This window comes from Barbus barbus, assembly GCF_936440315.1.
Source record: "Barbus barbus genome assembly, chromosome: 21".
NCBI classification, from domain to species: Eukaryota; Metazoa; Chordata; class Actinopteri; order Cypriniformes; family Cyprinidae; genus Barbus; species Barbus barbus.
In genome coordinates, this window is record NC_136749.1 from 21,112,023 (window position 1) to 21,129,898 (window position 17,876).

Below are 17,876 nucleotides of genomic sequence, written 5' to 3' on the forward strand. Positions count from 1 at the left end.
GCTTGACTGTATCTAAACTACTTTATCTTATCTTGACAAGCTACAGCTTCAAAAATAACTAGAATTTACTCACCCTCCCTCAAAAATGCAAATACGCGCCGAAGTAGTCTCACTTTGCGTCGAAGTAGTAGGCACGTCATCAGCACTCTTCTTTTCTTTATCACCTTGTTCATTTGGTGGTTCCTCTTTTACTTTGACGGGTGTGTTGGGTGGAGAAGCACATACCTACACTCCAGACAGACAGATTAATTCACCAACACTGTAGTAAATCTATACACAACACCAGCAGGCAGTTTATTTATTTTTTATTAAACAATCTCTGCAATGTGTTGAAATGAAAAATTACAGTGATGTTTACCTCTGACGCACTGGTTGTCTTGCTGTCTGTAGGAACCAGCTTGTCAGTGGTTGGTGGTGGAGCTGTAGCCATAGTGTATGTCTCAGCACTATGTTTCTGTTTGGAGCATAGCAGGGACAGTAATATTTTGGTGGACAAGCCAGGTATATTGGGGTTATGCATGCTAACACTCCACGAGGAATAGACAGAAGTTGAATCTCTATGTGTAGAGGGGCTGGGCTTTGTGTAATTCAAGTAGCACCAGCTGACGGATGTAGTAGTATGCAAAGTGGGGTATGAAGGGTCCACAGTTCTATCTGGACTTGTTAACCTTGGAGCATACCGTTGTCCTGACTCTTTCCTTTCGTCCTCCTTTAAGGTCTCAGATTTGTGTTGGGTTGTGTCTTGCTTGCTTAACCTTTCAGGTTCTATTACTTCTCTTGGATCTTTGGCCCTCCCCACTGTCTCCACTGTTAGCCTCTGCTTAATTTTTCCCTGACTCACCTCCTGAGGTTTATTGTCACATTTGTTATCATCTTCCTTGTCACCCTCTTCTTTCTCCTCCTCCTCCTCTTTCACCCGTTTTTGATGTCGTTGTGCCTCTAAACTGAGTTCTAGACTACCTGCAGGTGACAGCATTCGCTTACTTCCTCCAGCACCGAGCTGCCCACAGCTGTCATCAGATGAAGTACCTGCTCCATGCTCGAGAGGGAGTGGTAAGGGAATATAGCTCTTGGGGCTAGGTGAGGGCAGCCTAAGGTAAGATCTCTGAAGCTTGTCTTCCTCCAGCTTACCCATGATTACCATAGCTGTGCAGCAGACTGGATGTTGTGTTGTGGCTAAAATTTGTGAGATGGTTGTATACATGGCACTAGCATAGGTAGGAATGTGAGTCTGTAAGCGCACAGGCACTACAAGAGACACCACTGGCATAAGCTGTTGAAGGCAAGGGGCAATAACGGGATGGGGGTTGTGGCGTACAACTAGCTGCTGTTGTGAATGAACAGGAGTATGCAAGGAGGAAGGTGAGGACCTAGATTCACCGAAAAGAGGCCCTGAGGGGACCTGAATAGTCATACCACCTGGCATGGGAAAGCAAACAGCCTGAGCAACATCACTTGATGGGAATAAAGTGGTGAGTGTTTGAAGGGGTAATCCCAGGCGCTCTACATATTCTATGGGTCTTAGATGTGGTGGAGGGGGCTCACTGTGAAGGAAGGCTTGCTGAAAAATCTGGGTAGAAACGACTGCTGTTGTGACTGGAGGGAATCTAGAGAGCTCACTTGGGGAATAAAAATCAGGGTTTGCTTGTTGTAGGGGGAAAACTGTTGGTGGGAGTGAAAGAGGGGATTGGAAGAGCTGCAAGGTCTTCCCTATTTGCTCTGAGCTACTCCTTGAGGTCCTGCCTCCCATTCTATGCTCTGTAAATGTGAATGGAGGATGACCTAGGTAGGACTGGCAAACAGCTGAGATGCCAGGTTTAGTACATGGCTCCTCTTGATCAGGTTCACCAAGGGTTCCGTGCCTCACCAAGAGACATTTCCTCCTCTCCTTCCAAGTAGCAGAAGTGCGCTCTTGAGAGAGGGAGCCATAGTCAAATGACTTACTTCTTGTTTCCTCTACATGTGCAGGGTGTGGAGGACTTGCAGTTGCCTGTTCAGAGGTTGAGCGGCGCATCTCTCTGTGAGAATGATGGTGCTGATGGAGACTTGATGGAACAGTCAGCATGTGAGAGCCTTGGGAGCTCCAGGTACCACTTTGCATCTCAGAGTCTGGCCTTCCGGATTCCTCAAAGGATGCAGATCTACTGGAGCCATGGGAAACATTACTCTCTTGGCTTGGGCTGTGTGGCAAGGACACTGACTCAAAGCTAGATTCGCCTGATGATTGGGCTGCCTCAGCCAAACGGAGACGCTTCTTCTTAGGCGGTAGCTTCTCTGCAGGGAGCTGAGCCAGACTTTGGCTACGCTGAGGCCACTGGAATTCCTCCACCTTCTCTGACTCTTTAGAGGTGTAAGTATTCGCTGGATGAGAGACCATCTCGGTATCTGGCTCCTCTGTAACCAGAATTTCTGGCACTTGAATGTTGGGTTGACGGATTAACCGGGATGTTGAAATTGGTTTTGTCTCATGTGATTGCTCGTGTTCTGGCTCTGCGTCCTGATTTGCCATAGAGATGCTTTCCTGTTTTTCAAAGGATCTGGTATGCTGGATAACAGAAATTTCTTTCCAGGAACTCCTTTTTTCTACCTCACTTTGTGAAGGGCCATGAGGTGTGCCCTGATTATCAATACTGCCTAGCATTGATGGAGGCTGGGTGCTGAAAGACACTGCTGTTGGACCTGGACTGGGAGGGTCTTCTTCAAGACTTTCTTCTTTTTTTTTCCTCTTGCGCACAGCCATGGCCATTGCTTTGAACTTGTAGCTCATAATCTGTGGCTGATTCTCAATAAAATAACTGCCTTCCTCACTTTGCAGACTGTGTGGAGATTTACTCATACATGCTAGTCTGTGTGCAGTGTAAGAGTCCTGCTTATTCAAGCGAGTCCCACAAATTTCACACTCATAAAGGTGCAATTCCTTGTCTTGCTTCTTTCCTGATTCTATTTCTTTCAAAGTAGAAGAAGGACCTGCATCCTCATTAATGAGGTCCACTCCAACTGGCACCTCAATAGCAGGTTGGCGTCGTAACATTCGTTGATGTGGCCCAATCCTCATTTCAGCTGCTATGGCCTGCTGATCATCAAAAGAATGACTTAGACGAAACCCGTGTGAAGCTGTATCTGAAGTATTACGAGAAGATGGCACTGATTGACTCCTATAAAGAAGAGCACTGGAGCTCTGACCAGTCAGTATTTCTGTTTCAGCCAAGTATGAGCCAGGTAATTCACTTACAAAACTACCAGGAATAAGTTGAACAGCGGAGCCACAAGAGCCTGGGGCATCCGCTTTTGGTTCAAAAACACAGGGTTCTTTGGGTGAAGAGAATTTTACAGACTCAATGCTACTTCTTCTAGAGAGTGAGGAACGTCTTGGTTTGACACTATCAATTTCACTTGTATCCACCACGGCTTCATTTATAGTAATTAGCTTAGTTATATGCTCAATGACTTGTGTCTTAGGAACAGTGAAAGGGATTGATTTTTCCTGTTGACCTGAAGATGATGATAATTGCAGTTGTTGATGTGAAATTCGTTGCTGTTGTCCTAGGCGTCCATACTTTCCTAGAATTATCTCAGCATACGTTTTAGCACTGGCATTTGGTGGGCTCACTTGGGAGAGCTCAGCACTCCCAGAACTGGAAAAATAGCCAGATTCTGTGCTCCCCTTGCTGCCGGGACCCAGTGAGGATCGGGTTTCATCTGAAGATGCTCTGGGAGCTCGCTTCCTCTCGCTTAGCCTCATTGCTAACCTTTGCTTGACTGCCTGTGAATCCTCTGTTTGGGGACCCTCCTCTATAAATGACAATTCCACTTTACTGCTTTTTTTCAGAGTTGGCCTGCCCTGTGAGGTAGATGGTTGGTGTTGCCCCATCTCATCCTCAGAACTTGAACTCTCTCCTTCCGTACCCTCCTCTTGCTCATCTCCCAAGGCTCCACCTTCCGGCCCGGTGAAACTGGTCTCTTCTTGACTTGAGGCCATGCCTGCTTTTATTCGATGCGCATGGGATTTGCGGTGTTTGTACAGGTTGCTTTTGGTCTTGAAGGAGAAGCCACATGGGACACATGGATAAGGTCTCTCTCCAGTGTGAGATCGGATGTGTTTTTGGAGGACACTAGGCTTAGCACAAGGACGGCCGCAGTATGTGCACACATATTTCCCTGGTTTTTGGGGTTTACGTTCTCGTCTACATGGGGTGCCTTCCTGTAATTCCACATTGGGCAGAGACGGAGTTTGCTTAACATTATGAATTTGGGGAGATGGATCTCCCAGGGCAGAACAGCTGCCTCTTGATGGACCAGGTACTTCTGAAAGCTGCCAAGATGACCCACCCACCTGTGACTGTTGCTGCTGCTTCTGCCTTTGGAGCATTTCAATGCGTTTTGGCTGCCTGTGTTGAAGGCGTTGTGATCCATGGACAGATTGCGAGGTAGCTTGTTGTTGTAACTGAGGCAGCTGTGCTGCTAACAAAGACTCTGATGGCTGCTGTTGCACATCAGACCGTTCCCCATCGGCCGACTGCTTTTCCTCCGCCTCCATAGGATGTGGGGAGGAGGCCTCAAGAAAGCAATGGGAGTGCTGCTTTGAGCACCAATCTGATAAACATCATTGCATCAATACTCTTCCAATAGGAAAAAGTCTTTACGCTCGTTTTAGGGGGCTAATTGTATTATGCCATAATTAACATAAGATACCGGATGGTGTCTTAACTGAGAAAGGCATAATTAAACAGTGTCAGTATGCAGCCACCATATATGTGAGTGCTGGTTGTGTGTTAAATGTCGCCTCTCCTGTTCACAAATAGCCTTGGTGAAATTCATCTTTGTGTGTCTTTTGGGCTGATGCCTGGCAATGGGGTTTGACAAAGAATGTCTCGAGATGCTTTTGAGGTCCTTTCTCTGCTGATATTGAATAATTCTTTAAGACCTATTTGTCTCCCATCTTCAGTCAAATATTAGAACTTCACTGGCCCTGCAGAGACACAGAAACATAAAAGACGTGGTTAGGGTTGGCTAAGCTATTCAATAATGCAGCAACCAACTAATGCTTAGCTCATTTTATATGATTTAAATCAATCAACTTAAAAATTCATTTGCAAATCATATATTCCCATTCCTGATTCTGCTATAAGAGAACAGACAGATAATTCTTTAAAACACTCGAGACATGCTACTTGTTTGCTTCATTTAAATTGACCTATATCGTTTCTCTTTTAAAATTTCAAGTTGTTCCTTGCACACACAAGTTGAGACTGAACATTTAACCTTAGCTTTGTAAAAAGCGGTTGTGACAAGATGTCATCCCTTCAGTAAAAACAAAAATGAATGAAAGAAGAAACATAACTTAGAAGCTGATTTTGTCCATGTGCATACATCATACAAAGCACTATGACAAGCCAGGAGTGCTAGGTACCATCTCTTTAGTGAATTTTCAAGACTATTAGACAAAATGAACACTGTGGGTAAAACTTATTCTGGTAACACTTTACAATAAGGTTCATTAGTTAACATTAGTTAACTACTTTAGATAACATGAACTAAGAATGAACAATAGTTCTTCAGCATTTATTAATCTTAAATGTTAATTTCAGCATTTACTAATGCATTATTAAAATTTAACAGTTGTGCTCGTTAACAGTTAATGCACTCTGCATTAACAGGAACTAACAGTGAACAATTGTATTATCATTAACTAACATTAAGAAAAATGAATAAATACTGTAATAAATGTATTGCTCATTGTTCGTTCATGTTAGTTAATACATTAACTAAAATTGACTAAAAAATCTGTCAGAAAAATGGTCATTATTTTTGGCGAATAAATTCAGGGTTCCAGGTTTCTGATTAAACTGGAAAAAATATTCTTCTTAATTAGTATTTAAGGCTTGTTGTTCTCAAGTAAACAACTTAAGACTTTTTTTGTTGTTCAAGGAAAATATCTAGAATTAACTTTAGCCCATAAATTAAGCCTACATTTAACAACAAGAAAAATATACTTAATTTAATATAGGCTATACTCTCTGTAAACAAGTCTTAATATCTTACACAATTTTGCTTCCAGTAAATTTCTATTAGGTATAATTTCACTGGAAAACAACAAAAATATTAGATTTGTGCAATTATTTACTGTTTCAGTGAGGTGCCTTACATATTTTCCATATGTTCACAAAAACTATAGCATCTTAGATTTCATTACTTGGTTTCACTGAGGGAAAAGCAGTGAGCAGAAAAAAACTGCTTTCCTCTTGAAATAACTTGACAGATTCTTGACTGAGTTTGCTTTCTCAAACAGCTGCTTCTGGCTGAGTGATGCGCAACAATTTAATGAGCGTTCTCAGAGCAGAGGTAGGCTTTGGTTACACAGTGTTTTTATCATCAGCAAGCAATTATAGGAGATAACAATACTAAGACATTTATCATTATTCATGATAAAATAGCAATATATTTGACTACAAAAGGACTGAACCACACATTTAGAATTCACCTGATTTGCATAGGGTTTTTACTGCGAATGGGGCGTACAGTTTATTATAGAAATACACTGCTTGGTTGTTTGAATTTCTATCTGGATTTATACCGATGTAAACTAAAAGGGCAGAGAGAGACAAACATTGATAGGAGACTTTGTTGTTATCACTTCATAAAGGATGTCCGTTCATACATCAAAAATAAGTGTAAGACAGCTTAATGACCTCTGACACGGTATTGAAGTCAACAAGTCTTGGTGATTTCCGGCTCCATTTATTTTCTATCAAGAAATAAGTATTTATTTGATATTTGCTTAATTATGTCTAAAACCTCACTCGACTTATAACGATGATACTGAAATTGCCCGAGAGAGAGAGAGAGAGAGAGACAGAGACAGAGACAGAGACAGAGACAGAGACAGAGACAGAGAGAGAGAGAGAGAGAGAGAGAGAGAGAGAGAGAGAGAGAGAGAGAGAGAGAGAGAGAGAGAGAGAGAGAGAGAGAGAGAGAGAGAGAGACAGAGACAGAGACAGAGACAGAGACAGAGACAGAGACAGAGACAGAGACAGAGACAGACAGAGCGAGAGAGAGAGAGAGAGAGAGAGAGAGAATGAGGCTTTGGCATGAGAAAGAATGTGGAAGAGTAGGGTATGGACAGTGCGTAGACAGCAGAAAATCAAATAATGCTGGACCATGAACACTGGAGACCTAAAGAAAAAAAATACTAGTTTTTGTCAGCCTTTCTGTAACAGACTCATGTAACATCAACAACAGTGAGAAAACAAAGCCAGGCAGAGGTCAAATGAAGGATGAACTAAATACAGAAGGAGAATGTGACAAAACATGATGCAAGATACTCTCTTCATTCTCTTGCTCCCTCTCTCAAACATATGGACCTACAGCTGGGACCTCCTCAAACTGACATACAGACAGTGCTGTACTGACACTTCACAATACCATCCTACTTCCTATTTTGTAATTTACATGCATGTTAAAAGTTATAAAAAAAAATAAAATAAAATAAAAAAAATACAAATAATACAAATAATCCAACAGACTAGAATTTTATAGAAACACAAGGGTGACTTAATTTACCATTTAAAAATACACCTAGAAACCACCTAGTATATCCCTATAGCATTTCAGCATATAGCAATGCGCTAAAAAACATTTTGATAACTGCCCACAACACAGTATGATAATAATAGTTTTGAAAAGGTAAGCACCATCAACATTTACTTTATATCTAGTTAATATTAATCTTGCACAAATATTGAGAAGACACTGAAATTCAAGGGAAAAACCCTGTAATTTAAGTTTAGTTTCACTTTCAAGATTTGCTGGCATGGTAATCCGATCCGGATCATGAACTAGTAAACCAGTCTTTGCATGTCGAAAGTCTCACATATTGTGAAGAAAACGTAAAAAAAAAAAAAAAAAGCTTGAGTATATGAAATAAAAAAAACGTCAAGCCTTTTCTTAGAATAGCCCACAGATGCTTTTAGACAGGAGTGGAAAAACACGTTTTAAAGCTCTCCCATCTTGCTTTTTCTCTGCCTCCCACTGTCCTAGAGACAACTTGGCAGATTTGATAACAAATGTCACCTTGTTCGTCGTACGTTAAATTGCAACACCAAGAATGATATAAATATCTCCCAACTGGATGCGGTTGGCTCATTTTTAGTGGTTTCCAGGTGAGCTGACCCTGCTGGTGTAGAACATGGGCTCTTTAATGGAGTTGAGAGTAGACTCTAGGACTCTAGAGGCCACGTGGCGGCTTGTCAAGATTGTAATAAATAAGCAGACCATCTTGATTCAAGGAGTTCATTTTGTCTAATGATTGCATAATTACAAAACCGATGACAGTGCGCTGGCTTTTAAGCGATCAGAATAATCCAATCACTCGGTATATGAAGATAATAACTCATTGTCTCCATCATGTCAGGTCCATTAAAATGGTGTTTTTTTTATTATTAGTTGAGCAGAATGACGGATAAAGAGTTAGCGCTTCTCTTTCCAGCTCTTACTCTTGGCAACCTGGCTGCGGTTCCCATGGAGACAGGCCTACAGCTAGCCATGGCAGATGGAGGGTGAGCTGGAGGTCTAAATTTGTCCCCCAGCATCCTATCTGAGTGTAGTGGCACGCAGGCAAGAGGAAGTAGATAAACAGGCTGACCTCCGCACGCCAGTGGCAGCATCTCATGACCCCACGTGTCCCCTCGCTGAGACCTCAACATGTTCATCAAAGACAAACCGGAGGAGGCAGTGCCGCTGGCCCACGCCGCCAGAAGGCCCCTCCTGAATGTCACGCCGCAGGAGTCAGAGGCACACCTCACCACCCCGTCTGTACTGGCACAAACATCAACGTTCAGTAAAGATCATGGGGGAAAGACATCACGACCCCTCTGAATCTTGCTGGTTATCGTCCCTGTCCAACATCCTTTCCTTGAGACGAAATAATCACCAGTGACTACACTACACAGATTTGTTTACAGAGCAATAGGAAGCCAATGTGAGAATTATTTTCTTATGCAAATCAGTTGCAAATCACCACAAACTATTTATGTATAGTTGCCCATAAAAGCATAGAATTACATCTTGTGACTGTTTTCAGAACAAGGACTTCACGTGGACGTCCACATGCCACATCCTGTCACAGGCCTGCAGTCTGTTGCCTCGATGAAGTCTGCATTTGTGTGGACACCACCAAAAAACAAGTTTGCTCTAAATGGGAACAAAAACATGAGCTTTCCAACTCTGTGTGAACATTCAGTCCAAAAGCAAAGCTGAATTTGGACAAAGGAGTACAACAAATGAATAGGCTTTAGGATTTACGATAACAAAAAAAAGTTATGCAGTACAAAGGAAAATAATAAATCAAATCAAATCAAAACCAGAAAAAAATTAGAGCTCCATTCAAACATTTAGGGTCAGTAAGATTTTATTTTTTTAATTAAAACTTATTCTGCAAGGACGCATTAAATTGCTCAAGTCCAAGACATTTATAGTGTAACAAAAGACTTCTATTTCAAATAAATGTTGTTCTTTTGAACTTCAAAGAATCCTGGGGATGAAAAAACCCATATGGTTTTCACAAAATTATTAAGAAGCACAACTGTTTTAACACTGATAAGAAATGTTTCTTCAGCACCAAATCAGCATATTGGAAGGATTTATGAAGGATCGTGTGACACTAAAGACTCGTGTAATGGCTGCTGAAAATTCAATTTTTCCATCACAGGAATAAATTACAATTTAAAATATATACAGAAAACAGTTCTAATAATATTACACAATTTTACTGTTTTTACCATAATTTTTTGATCAAATAAATGTGAAAATGAGACTTTTCGAAAACACACACAGAAAAAATCTTAAAGACTCCAAACTTTTGAATTTATAATCAAAACAAACAGGCCTTATAAACTCGGGGCTACACTTAAATGAGCCTAATATCACCATGCATCACAAGAAAGACCCCATTTGTAAAACACCACACATGCTGAATGACTATGAACTATTTGGTTTACCTCACAGACCTTCAGATGCTGGCAGAGAGACTTATTAACAGGGGAGTTCAAGAGGCTTTTTGTGTTTACTTTGATTAAGGAGCAACGAGGGCAAATCAGGTCAGCGGGTCTTCAGTTTCACCAGCCCAAGGTGCTCGTTTCTGAGCAGGTATGCATATCAGCAAAAAAGCACAAGCCATGCTGGATCACTTTATTTGTTCAGTCTAACCATATTTAGAACAGAAATGAATGGTTTTCAATTAATATTTGACTAAAACTAAATAATTTTGTGAATATCTGTGAACATTTCAAACTAAAAAAAAGTTTTCCTGATACTTTTAAGCTTCAATTAATGTAGTTAAATTAATGTAGTTATTAACTAAAAGTCTTTGACATACATCTTCAGAGATCATGAGAGGAAAAAAAAAAAACTGTCTCAGTGACTTAAGCGAGTTGCAATTTATGTAAATTTATGCATTTTGGTCCGTTCCTCAAACATAAATACAGATTTGTTTCAGAAGATTTGTAATACAGTACACAAGCCATATGAATTGCTTTTATCACACCTTTATTTTCACCTTTGCTTTTCATCTTTTTTTAAAGTTCATTCTTCAAAATCTTTTTTTATTCTACACAACTGTATGTAAGAAAGTCACACGAGTTTGGAACAACTGTGTAAATACTGGCAGTTTTCATTTTTTATCAACTAAAAAGGTTTAGACTGGTTAGAGCATTAAAAAATACTAGGTGACACATGCCTACTTCAAGCGTACTGCTAAACACTGCCACTCAGGGCTTCCATAGTAACCCGAGACAAAGAATGAGAAAGATGAGCTGTGCGAGTTTCATTCATTTACATTCACAGAGGAACGGCTCAGTCTTCCAAGCCACCCACAACATCGTGCTCACGGGCCCGTCAATCACCTCACCCTTCGGCTTTTAGAACACAGGGCTGATAGGAAAATTCCGCCCACATCAGGAAGTGAATCAAGCAGTGCTTCTAACGGGGAGCAACGGTGAATCAGATGGCCCCCAGAACTCTAACAAGCGCACGGTTCAGCCCACACAGCCGCCGCTGAGCGCTCTGATATGATTAGTCATACTCCGGCTGCATTTCTGAGCTTCTTTATTCCCTCGTTACCGCCACCTCTCAGGTCTCTCCTGGCTTTAACCTTCCAAAAACAAAGCAGCGTTAATGAGGAAGCCTCTCAGGGCTTTTCAGAAGTGCACTTTACCTGTACTCCACATCCTCTTCCTGATGGAGAGATTCTCTAACGAAGACATGGAAAATAAGGGCCTCGGACACTGCAAAGAGTTCAAGCTCATCAGATTTGACACGCTAGCACACCGAGTTAAGGAAACACGGTGTTTCGCCTAAAGAGCCTACAATCACACAGCCTCAGGCGGTTTCAACAACAGATTCTTAGAAAATGTTTAGTTGACAGGTTTTCTTGAAAACGTGTAGAACATGCAAGACAAATGAAGGAATGAGTCTGTGAGTCGAATTTCCCTGGATGCACAGAACATGCCAAAACACTGCAAAAAATTCTTTAATGTTCGTAGTCATTGTTTTTCGGTAAAATATAATATATATATATATATATATATATATAGTTTTAAACATAAGCCACACATTTATTTATACAAAACAATAATAAAAAAAATGATCTGACTGAAAATGATCTGACGAATGGAATAAAATGACAATAAACATCTGTTTCTTGAATGAGAGATATTTAACAGATTGTCCAAGCTGATTATTTCCACACAATCAAAGAAGCACAAAAGAAGGTCAAAAGTGTTTGGAATAACATAAGCTTAAGTTTATAAATCACAGGATCTTCATTTTAAGGGAATTATGTCATTATTTCAAGGTACATAATTATGCCTTAAATTGATTTGAGAAGCAAAACTGCATAAGATGTTTAGATATCTTTGAAAAACAAGACCAAAAAAAAAAAAAAAAAGATTAAGAAAATGTTTTTGCAGTGCACACACACATTCAGTCTTGTGTAATGTAACTCAGACACCACGCACTCAAAAAATGCAGTGACATTAAACCTAAACGCACCGTTAACAAAAACAGTGAAATACTCACTCTGAAAGCTGATCTCCTTATGTCTAGTAATTCCAGTTAACGTTCATTTTCCAAACAGAACAGAGTGTACAGTCGGACAGACGGGAGGTAGTGCCGTCCATTACCTGAGGAGTTCTGCCACCTCACACTGCTAAAGCATGAATGAAAGCCACCAAACGACACAGCGGATATGAATGTTTGTGTTTGAGTGGGTGTACTTCTGTGAAGTGAGTGAGGAGGAGGAGGGGGAGGAGGGGAGAAAGACAGAGAGATGGGAGGGGGAGAGTAAGAGTGAGAAAGACAAGGAGTAAGAAAGCGAGTGGGTGTGAGAGAGACAGAGACACATGGTGGGAACGAGGTGGCAGAAAAGGGTGTGTGAATGAACACAGTTACAGTGATTGAATAACAGGCTTCTCCTCCATGCACACGGACAACAAGGAGTGTTATTGCTGTGATGACCAACTGACTGAGCCAGAATGCAGAATTGGTTATGTAGCTTATTACAGGGCCATGATCATCATAGACATTGAGGGAGACATTTACACTTTGACATGTATCAGAAATTATCACTAGAATGTTAACTTACAGCATTTAATTTTCTTTTCATTATTTTTCTAAATGATTAAAAACAAAAATTAAATGTATTTTTAAAATTGTCATTTCTAAATATCGTGAATAAATAATTATACAGTATATAAATAAATACATATTTATACTACCATTCAAAAATTTGAGGTTGGCATGATTGAGGTTGGCAAATTTGACACGATTCTTCAGAAATCTGACTAATATGCAGATTTGGTGCTAAAGAAATATTTATTATGATCAATGTTGAAAACAGTTGTGCTGCTTTATTTTTGTGGAACATTTTTTGATGCACGGAAAGTTCAAAAGAAGAGAGTTGACTTTAAACAGAAATCGTTGGTAACATTATAAATGTCTTTGCTGTCACTTTTGACTGATTTAATGCATCCTTAATAGAAGAATTAATTTATTAAAAAATATATGTGTCTGTATAAATTATTTTTAATAAAATACTTTAGATACATGATACGTTGTAAATTGTTTCGTCTCAGTACATATGAATCAATCTACTAAGAATTACAGAAGAACATCATGAGGAGATCATATGATCACAAATGGGAATTTGTAAGCTTATGGTTTGTGAATTACCATCATGTCAACTTCCTAACTTCCACAGTTCAATTAAAAAGCTCAGCTCCATATTTTGATGATAACATCATTATGAGCTAGTCCACTGGCTGGGTGGAGCTCTCTCAACTTTGGAAGCACATATGACTACTGTATTTATGAACATGCACAAGTAATCATCTGCCACACAATCTAAAGAGCAAGAACTGAATAAGAGTCAGAAAAGATGCTCTAAGCCTTTGTTTAGTAACTCCTAGATTATGAAACTAAGTAGGATTTGGAGAAAAGTTGAATTTGATATACTGTACGAAAGATTCAAAGCAAGATACATACCACTACTGACATAACTACCGGCCAGCTCTCAAACACTTGTTCTTTCAAACCAAAAAAAACAATCAACTTCTAGTTTTACACGCACACATCCACATGTGCACATGCCTATATTTATCACAACAGCTCCTGAGCATGAAAACAGGTCACAGTTATAGGAAATTCCTCCAGGGCTGCGGCTCACAAATGTTCCTGCTGCACAAACAGATAGCCGTAATGGTGCATTGTGGGCCGATGAATCAACACACTCCAAATGGGGCTTTCCCAGTGAACGAATGACATGAGCACTAAGAATCCTGGGAGAACTGAACTGCCTACTCGTGACACCAATGGCACTGAAAACACTCTTTATTAAAGTGGTTTAAATTAAATTTACATTTTCCTGATTCATGATTGCTGATTCGTTCTATTACAAATGACCAACTAAAATACCGGTAACTTACAGAGGTGAAACAAAATCTAATAAGAAAGCATGAAAAAGAGAAGCTTTGACTAATTGATATCACCCTTTGCTTTCTACAGAAAATTACAAATTTCTGGATTAATAAACCAAATAAAAATAGCAAAAATTGCATAGATAATTATTAAACAGAGTGTCTGTTTACACTAAGTGCAAATAGCCTGCCTTGTCGGCAGAGGCTATTTACACTAACTTTGCCCACCAATGTGTGATTGGGCTATTCAACACTACAAACTACACTAGTTTAACACCAGATCCAGTTGTGTAGATGGTGAAGCACATGGTGTTGTCTTTTTGACGTCATCGACCCGGGTTTGAATCTGCCTATTGCCATACTTTTTACTCCCTTTTCAAATCTAATATCACATCAGAAAGGCATTTATTTTTAATAAAAATGAAGAAAAATATCGAAAAGTTGAAAAAGTATCAGGTAGGGTTAGGGTAGATGCAGGGAGGGCTTATATTGTCCCAAAACGGTGGCATTCATTTAATAATTTTAATTAAAATTATAATTTACACAATATATTATTATTGGATACTGTTTTATAATGTACTACAATACCGAGGTGCAGATAATTGCCATTATTTGAAATAAGAATAAATAGTAGAATAAATAGCAGAACATTTGTCTGTGTTTTAAATCTGCACTCCGTAACTTTTGATGCTCTAGTGGTTAATAAACAGAACTGTGTGCATCTTGCGGAAGAAAATTGTAGCCGGAGTTACTTCTCCGCCAAAGCTACCAGTACCTGGTTTAAGGACCATGGTATCCCTGTTCTTGATTGGCCAGCAAACTCGCCTGACCTTAACCCCATAGAAATCCTATGGGGTATTGTGAAGAGGAAGATGCAATACGCCAGACCCAACAATTCAGAAGAGCTGAAGGCCACTATCAGAGCAACATGGGCTCTCATAACACCTGAGCAGTGCCACAGACTGATCGACTCCATGCCACGCCGCATTGCTGAAGTAATCCAGGCCAAAGGAGCCCCAACTAAATATTGAGTGCTGTACATGCTCATACTTTTCATGTTCATACTTTTCAGTTGGCCAACATTTCTAAAAATCATTTTTTTTGCATCTTAATTAATTTTGGTCTTAATTGATATTCTAATTTTCTGAGATACTGAATTTGGGACTTTCATTAGTTGTCAGTTATAATCATCAAAATTAAAGGAAATAAACATTTGAAATATATCAGTCTGTGTGTAATGAATGAATCTAATATACAAGTTTCACTTTTTGAATGGTATTACTGAAATAAATCAACTTTTTCATAATATTCTAATTTTATGACCAGCACCTGTAGTCTGAATATAAACACTTATTATAGGTGTACCGTAGTGTTTAAGGACAAGCCAAAAACACGGTTTGGAAAATGGGTTCATGGAGTACTTGCTTACTATATAAATTTTCTAAATTTTTAAAACAAAAAAAGTTACGGACTGCAGCTTTAACAGTGTAAATACCATATAGCTAAGAAAATACTGCTATTTTCACAGTGTAAATTGAATCCATCCACTTAGAGATTTATATAAATGAATAAATAAGCTTTCCATTTATGTATAGTTTGTTAGAACAGGACAGAGATTCAACTATTTGAATGGTTGTAAAAAATCTAAATATTGAGAAAAATCGCCTTTGAAGTTGTCCAAATAAGTCCAAAGTCCTTAGCCATGCATATTACTAATCAAAAATTAAGTTTTGATATATTTATGGTAGGAAATTTACAAAATATCTTCATAGAACATGATCTTTACATTTGATTTTTGGCATAAAAGAAATATCACAAATTTTGTCCCACACAATGTATTGTTGGCCATTGCTACATATATACCCCAGCGACTTAAGACTTTGTGGTCCAGGGTCACATTTACATAAAATGCTGTCATAAAAGGTAAAATTTGGCCCTTGGAATTAATTTAAAGAGAAAAAATTAATTGGAAGTAATTTTGCTGTTACAAATGTTAAAATAAAATCAATCATAAAAAAGTAAAATAAAATAAAATTCAAAAATCATATTTTATAGAAATTTCATGGACATTAAAACATCATAATACAGTAATACAGTCCCTGGAACTGGTTTTCAGGAACATTATTAGCCCTAAAGATAAAAGTCAATTTCTTTCCACACATTTTTGGGTTTTCTACTTAATTTCTTACAATTTTATTCCACCTCCCCTCCCCATTTCATTCTTTCTTTCATTCTTTCTTTCTCTCTGTGTCTGTTTTATCAATTATTCCAAATGGTTGTGTGACCTTCAGCGTCATGTGGAGCAGGGCAGTGTGCCGGCCCTGGGGCCGTGCATGTATTGTGTCTGTCTGAATGTGATCTTTGTGGCGATGGTCAGCCTATTTAAAGGAGGGGGGGTCTGTGGCCAGGCATTGCCCATACTGTAGCCCTCTGGGAGGGGAACTCACATTTCCGTCATCTCTTTGTCTTCTGTTTTTCCAAGAAGAGATGGGACAACAGAGGCTCTGTAAATCTGGTCAACAGGCCGAGTGCTGTACAACAATGGCATGACGGATTGTCTTGTTAGAGCGAGATCTCCGTTGGCACAGCATACGAAGAGAGCTGGGCCGATGTCCTTGTTAGACAATACAAGATAGGATATGAAATAAAATAAATTGCATTGAATCAGAACATAATCCAGACTACCAATACCAGATCGAAACGAAAATAACTCTCGTTATACCTTGATATCATAAAAGCTACAGAGATTACATAATAAAACAAGGTTTAGAGTCAGTGTTGTTTCTACAAACTAGAACATCTCCAGGAAACGGTTCCAGCCTGAGGCTCCTCTCCACTCACCAGGCATTTCTATAAGCATGACAAAGTGCGTAAAGACCACTACCTTACCAGATGTGTTTACACCAGCCTGTACATCAAGAATTCAGGGGAGTGGCATTGTGACCTGTGTGTAAAGATTCAAAGATTCCACATAGAAGTTTCTACAAATTTCATCCGCCCTCAAGCCAGCCCTCTATATGAAATTCTCATTCCCAGACTATTGTGGCACAAAGCTCAAGTTCAACTTTTCAGACTGGTCTCGAGGAAGCACGTTTGGTCCTTTTACACCTGAAAATTTAAGGAAGTCATTTATAGAATGCGGACATCATTCTCAGTTTTAACTAAACTTAGGGCCCTATGATTCTGCGATGTGGAAAACGCAGACAGAATCGCAGGATCCAGTCATACAAATGAAATTTACTGTATAATTCGGAATGTCATGGAATTTGCCAAATTTGGATGGATGTGTCAAAAGTAGGTCAGTACACTTAAATCAAAATGCGATATTGACATCTGTGAATATTAAGCCACAAAAAGTACTTCACTTATTGAGCATTTTACCATTTCTTTTGAGTACAAATATCATCATATCATATATACAAACAGAAACCTAAAGGTGTTCAAGGCAACCCATCAAAATAAATGTTTGGTTTAAATTGAAGAAACAGTGAAAGAAATATTAATGTAATGATAGTACTACTACTGCTAATAACATTTTATTAAACATTATCATCGTTACACAAATATTTACCAGAAAAATTATTTACCAGAATATATTTAGCAGAAAAAAGTAAATACACACAGTATTTCTGGATTAAAAAAAAACAAACAAAAATCAATTAGATACAATTTTGATTATTAATATTTAATGAAGCCATTAAAATTAAATCTATCGGTAAAAAAAATAAAAATACAAATATATCTGAATTTGAGGGCCATAAAAAATTTAATTAATAAATTGCTGTTTAATATTGTAAGTTTCATGATTTCAATTAATTAGACATGCTTTCCGATTAATAAAATTTTATTTAACCATTAAAACAGAGTCTAGAAAAAAAAAAAAAAAAAAAAAAAAACCTGAATCCAGAA

At 38.9% G+C, this 17,876-nt stretch overlaps 1 protein-coding gene across 1 annotated transcript in view; it reads right to left on the reverse strand.

Annotated features, from left to right (window-relative positions):
* Window positions 1-17,876, reverse strand: part of LOC306887493 (transcription factor HIVEP3-like) — a 66,087-nt gene that overhangs the window by 10,429 nt on the left and 37,782 nt on the right. The window contains exons 2-3 of the mRNA XM_079445252.1: window positions 359-4,969; window positions 74-225 (exon numbers count right to left, since the gene is read on the reverse strand). Coding sequence (XP_079301378.1) covers window positions 74-225; window positions 359-4,537 — 4,331 coding nt within the window. The 5' untranslated portion in view covers window positions 4,538-4,969. The remainder of the gene's footprint in view (window positions 1-73; window positions 226-358; window positions 4,970-17,876) is intronic.